General features: G+C 39.7%; 1 protein-coding gene across 1 annotated transcript; it reads right to left on the bottom strand.

Annotated features, from left to right (window-relative positions):
* LOC146658713 (protein amalgam) lies at positions 1-6257 on the bottom strand. The gene is made up of 9 exons (XM_085422434.1): positions 5703-6257; positions 5456-5598; positions 5141-5223; positions 4837-5042; positions 2951-3211; positions 2223-2534; positions 1963-2062; positions 1107-1170; positions 1-759 (listed from the first exon to the last, which is right to left on the bottom strand). The coding sequence occupies exons 1-8, from the start codon at positions 5755-5757 to the stop codon at positions 1110-1112; spliced, it is 1221 nt and encodes a 406-aa protein (XP_085278560.1). The 5' UTR covers positions 5758-6257; the 3' UTR covers positions 1-759; positions 1107-1109.
* Between the last annotated feature and the right edge of the window lies 1 nt (position 6258).

Below are 6258 nucleotides of genomic sequence, written 5' to 3'. Positions count from 1 at the left end.
ATAGTTGTTAATGAAACACTTTATTGTTTATTAAAACAACTTTGCACGTCACACCTCACTTTAATATGGCAAATCAAACAAAAGCAAAATCCTAAAATAGTGCAGTTTTTAGATGTCTGGGTGTTAGAGTCACTGTCCTCTTGGTTTTCATCCTCTCCCACTTCTCCTCACGCTCTGCTCAGTATCTGCTGGAGGCTTATCGCTCTCAGGAGTTTACTCAAAGCCACACAAACAGGATCCAGTTGGACTTGCCAGCAGCACTTAATTGGGTTATCATCTTCGCAGTCATCATCACTGGCAGGCCTTCAGTAATAACTTCTTCAATGTTTTCTCTTTCTGGACATTGCTTGTACATTACCCGGTGCACTTTGTGCTGTGTGGTTACAACCCTGTGTCAGGAAGTGTTAGCGAGATCTCCAGATGTCGCCTGTAGTCGTGTTATGCAATGAACCGTGGAGGATATTTAAATTCAAATCTGTTACGGCAACACTCCAACAAACTGAAGCGAATAACATAAAATAATAAAATAAAATACAAATAAAATAAACTTAAAAACAGTAATAAATAAATTTGAGGTCATATGAAGGGGTGACATTTGTTTCCTAGCTTCTTTCTTTTGGAATAAAACCTTTTCTTAGAGATGCATCACTTCATCCTCGACTCAGTACTAGGCTTAATCCTAAAGAAGAAATGCATTTAAACTAATGGAAAACAAGCGGGTGAAATACATTCTGACGGTGCTCCATTGTTCGCTTCTTTCTGAAAAGGAAACGAAAGCTCAGGTCAGTGCTTTGAAATCTGTCGCATCCTGCTTGCTTGAATGAACATTGATGTTTATCACATGAGCTGCACACGCTCACAGCTGGTGAGAACTGGTGCCAAAATTTGATTACCACCTTAGACTTCAGCCATAGTGTAATAATCATTTAAAGTTAATGTGATGTGGTCTTACTTTGGGGAAAGTGATGTTAGTAACCACACAGGAGGAGCTGAAGAAAAATATTTGCTCTGTGTGTGTGTGTTAGAGAAATGTACAGATCTGTTGTTGGTGCATGTGCTGCACTGTGGGTAAGATTCTAGGTAGAATAAAGCCTGATTTCACTGACTCTTTAAGGCTCTGACGCAGTTGCAGTGAGCACATATGACTGACGTCTGGATGACTTCTGTCTCCTGAAAGCAAAAAGAACAAAACATTTTAAGAATAAAGACATTGTCACTGCAATCTAAAGTCACTTTTCATGTTATATAATGAACTAAATTCATTAATTCATCCTTTCAGTCATATTTAAACCTACTGTTTAACTATTTTGGTTCCTTAAATGATCAAAGTTAGTAACCAATCAATCTACCTCAGAGATTTAATTAGACTCAACTAGACTTCTAAAAAGGTATTTGATATATGAAATTAAAATTAACAGCAATCATTATATACTGTATATTCAAACTTCGGGCCATAACATTTTTATGCATCGGTGATGACTCAGCAGACAATATTTTTTAAAAATATATGATTATATAAGAGAGACCCAAGTCTTGAAAATGAAAATGTGCACATATTTAACTACATCATGTTCAGTGTTATAGTTACAGTACTATGTAGAAACGCTCTGATATATGGAATTAAAATTTCACAGGACTCATTATATAAATTCAAACTTTCTATCATAAAATTTTTATCCAAATCTGAGATGGTCGAGCAGAAATCTCGTGTTGATTTGAGATCGAATGACCCAAGATAATTGATTGATTTATCTTTTTGGTCATATTTAAACCTAACCTTTAAGTAATAACTCATTTGCTTAAATGATCCACGCCAGTAACCAATGACTCTGACTTAAGCAATGACCACTCTCATTTGATTTTAATGAAATTATTTTACACATATTGTGCACGAGCCCAGCTACAGGGACTGTGAAGTGAATTATGATGAAAGTTACTGGTTGTAAACAAACAAAGGCCCACCTTATGACACAGATGGCTATGACAACAATAACCAGAAGGATTCCAATGAACACTCCAGCAATCACCCCTTTTCTTTTTCCAGAGAGGGGTGGGATCACAGCTGCAGTTGACAACAAAATACACATTAGTAACACTTAATGTTTGAAAAAAATGGATATAATGATATTGTGGTGGTAAAGTTTGGCTTTATGTGATGTTTGACACTGTAGGCAGGGAAAGGTCTTAATATTATATTAAGACCTGCCTCTTCATACACCTACCTCTGGAGGCTCTGGGCGTTATACTGAAAGTCTGAGATCCATGTCTGTTTCGTGCCACACAGCAGTGCTGCCCAGATTCCTCAGTGGTGATGTTGGCACTGCTGGATGTCTGGCTGCTTCCTGTGGTTGTAGCTACAGTTCGTCTGCCTTGATGAAAGCTTTTGTCTGCGTCACTGAGACATGCTGCACCCTGGTACCAGATGTATGTGTGCACGGGCGGGTTAGCATCACTGCTGCAGGTCAGAGTCATGGGGAGCTCGTAATCTAGCTGTCCAGCAGGTGACACTGAGACGGTTGTGTTTCGAGGAGCATCTAGAAGGAGGCATTAGAGATAAGTTAAATCTTCAAGTGAGTTTGATTCAATTCAAATCAGTTTTATTTATATAACACCAAATCACAATAACAGTTCTTCAAGGCACTTTATATTGTAAAGTAAAGGCCCTACAATAATACTGAGGAAACAGAGGAAATAAAAACTCTGTAAGAGCACTGCTTGTATCCCTGTTACAAAAGGTTAACCCAGGCTTAATGCGGAAGTTTCTTACTTTTAGAATTTCTCTAGAAAGAGTTAAAATGCTTCGTCAGCAGCACATATTTTAAGCTTGAAAATTTTCTTTCTGCTCTTTGGAGTTCTGTGTGTCAAAACAAGCTTAATAAATAAACAGATGAATGACCTTGTATATAAATGTTGATCTGATTTTTACATTTATAACAAAAGCTTGACTTACACTGCACATCAACTGGTAGTATGGTTGAGTTATGCACTTTGGCTCCAGTTTGCATCTGACAGTAGTAGCTGCCAGAGTCATCTGATTTAACTTCAGTAATATTCCACACCTGTCCAGTGTGTGTTACGCTGTTACTTGTGCTCTTGTGCCAAGTCACATTGGCCTGTGACTCTGCAGGGCTGCAGCAGGCCAAACGTAAGGTTGCACCCTCTGTGATGCCCCTGGATGGATTTGCTAAGGCAGTGACTGCACTGGGGGAGTCTGAAGGGAAAAAAAACAGAAACAGACAAAGCACATATGTGGTGAGATTATTATTTCATATATTCAAATGGAAAAAACAATCATGAATTACAAAAAGCTAAAAGTCAACAACTTTTAAAACACTATCCTAATAGTTAACTAGTTCATTTTTGTTAATGAGGACAGTATTCAAGGAACAAGCTCTGCAGCTGAAAAACAAAGCCAAAGTAAAAAAAACAACAACAAAACAGTTCCTCTAACGGTAACTGGAGGCTGACTCTAAAAGTGAGTCAGCCTCCATAGGTGCACATGTAAAAATGCGCAAATAGAGCAGAAGGAAGTACACTTACAGCCTGGTGTCTGTAGTCTTTAGGTACCCGTCCAACAATGCAACAACCAAAATACCACATTTGAGTCTAAAAAAAGTGGTTGGTAAGCCAATGGGTGGAGTGATTTATATACCATTTGTACATGCCTATTTTCTATTTAAAGGTAGGAGGAAACCACTATGAATGCTTTCTATTCCATTGTTTTTTGGGCCATATCACTATTACATGTGATAGTATGTATGTACTATTTAATTTCTTTATAGATCCACAGAAGACCACCAGTTTTAAAGGACAGGACTCTGATGCTCTCATATGCATGCAGAACCAGACAAGCTATACCAAGACATAGAGCTGAGAGGCTCATATTAAAGCACACACACAGGGAATGTGTTTTAATTTAATGCTAAACACTATTATTCCACAGTGTCTTAACATAATCATATAGCTATTTGCTGTCATTTCTCACACCAGCTTTATGTAAGACAGACAAACTCAACTCGATTGCCTCTCAACAGGTTATAATATCTTTTTCTCCCAAGCTCTGCAAATACTAACCCGTCTTTAATGTTTAGCTCTAAGAGTAATTTGACTACAACCTCAAAAGCATCAAAGGTTATGAAACAGAGTCTTACATCAAGATTACTTAAACCCAACAAGTCGTCGGTTTCACTTCAGCTTCTCATAAATAGCACAAAATGTCAGACAAAGGGTTGCACAAAGGAAACTGTTACTGAATATTGCAATGGTGCTAGAAAAAGCAACGAGCTTTGCTAAGCAGTCATTTAAGAAATACAGTAAGGTAAACTGTAAACGCTGCTAGCTTTAGGTTATTGGACAGTAAATGCTGGTCTCTGACTGCGCTGTGTTTCTGACAACAGGGAATCACACTCAGATCCATTCATCAAGAAAACAAAATAAGAAACAGAGCAAACAGAGATATATTCTGTGACAAGGAAGTTGAGCAACTTACAGAGAAGTTTTTTTTTAAAATCTTACTTACAGAGAAGTTGACCAATACATAGCAAAAGAAAGAGAAAGACAGACAAAACCACAATGCACATAGAAAATAATAAGAAGGGATGTGTGGTTTGTCTTTAATGGTTTGCCAGGTCATACTGATGTGACTCATCCAGGGTATAAAATGATCACGACAACAGGAGGAAACTCATAAAAATAGATATAAAATAAGGTATCTTTTCTTCCGTACTTTGCAAATCTATAAAAGCTTTTGAATGATGGGGGGACGATGCGTTTGCTGATTGCACACCATCATTGTTAACGATGAGAATGATATTTTTACTCATTTAAGGTTCACACCTGCCACCAGGAGCTGTACGCCGGCCTGCTCTGGCATCTTCTCTGTGGAGTGGTTGGTGATGAGGTAAAACACGTAGGTCCCGCTGTCTGACTGCCTTAGATCAGTAATCCTCAGAGAGCAGACCTTGCTTCCTGGTTCTCCCAGGTACTGCACCCTGTTCTGGTAGGATAGATCTGGGAAGATGTGATCGCTGTGGTACACGTATCTAACACAGACAGAGGGACAAGCAGACAGACTTAGACACCTGTGCTCTTTACTTCCACCCTCGTGTGTGTTTCTGTGACTTCAACACATCATTGTTACCTTGCCGTAATACACCGGCTGTCTTCAAGGCACCACATCTCAGACAAAACCATGTACTTTTGTCCTCCTTCACCTCCTCCACCCTAACAGATACACAGAGCTTTTTAAATCAGTGGATACTGTAAAGTGGAAAATTCTAGACTAACTTGACTGTATCTGTTCAAACCACACCCAAAACATCACCTGTAAGCTTAGCATAAAAACTAATTTTGGCTAGTTTTTATCAAAGAACTGACACTTGTTTTTATTCTGACTGCAGTTTTTAGCTCTTAATGCACAGTATAACTGCTAACAATGCCTTCTTTATTGAAATACCTGAGCAGAGGGCCACCCCTCTTCCCTGGTTTCATTGGAGGTCTGCGGGTAGTCATAGGAACACGGGATTTCTATGGAAGAACCAATCACAGCACAGATGGGACCAGATGGGAGATGAACTGACCAATCACCAGCAAGAATACCTGTAATACCAACAAAAAAAACCCCTAAATTCTAACCATCACTGTCTTTGCGTGAAGCTCGGATCCCAGCATGACTGCTGCAGCGCTTTTATATATGTACCTACCTTTAAGAGAGAGTGTGACTAAGAGCCAGCAGTTCTGAGCCATGCCTCCATGCATCTTTTGCCTTCTTTGCTGTCTGTTTAGCTGTGGTGCTCTGATCCTCCCAACCTTCTTTGGCTTCACTCTCACCCTGTCTAACAAGGCGTCCTCTTCTAGTCTTTGGGTAATTCAGTGCAGTTGTAAGTGTAAGTCAAATGTCAAATTCCCTTTTATACTATCTGCCAACGAGGAACTAGGACCGTGACTAGGCTTTCATGTCAGTAAAGAGAACTTGGTGTGTGTTTGTGTGAGAGAGAGGGTGCCGGCTGGTGGATACTGCATGCATCTGCTGACTCAGATTGAGGTCAACAAGTTCAATATAATATACAAAATAACAGCTGACAGTGTTTGTCTCAGTGAGCTTGTGTTTATATGTCGGTGCGTTGAGCTGCGGCAGGTCTGTAGGGGTCCCGAGAGAGCCCTCGCGCGCGGTTTGTCCACTCAGAAACGTGTGCTGACGTCACTCGTGCCCCTCTCTTGTGCGCAGATGACCGCTCGCAGGACGACCACAGCACACGC

This window comes from Rhamphochromis longiceps, linkage group LG11, assembly GCF_057381845.1.
Source record: "Rhamphochromis longiceps isolate RC_006_pf linkage group LG11, R_longiceps_female_GT1.1, whole genome shotgun sequence".
NCBI lineage: Eukaryota > Metazoa > Chordata > Actinopteri > Cichliformes > Cichlidae > Rhamphochromis > Rhamphochromis longiceps.
The sequence above is the reverse complement of the archived record's forward strand: the minus strand, read 5'-3'. Positions and strand labels throughout refer to the sequence as shown.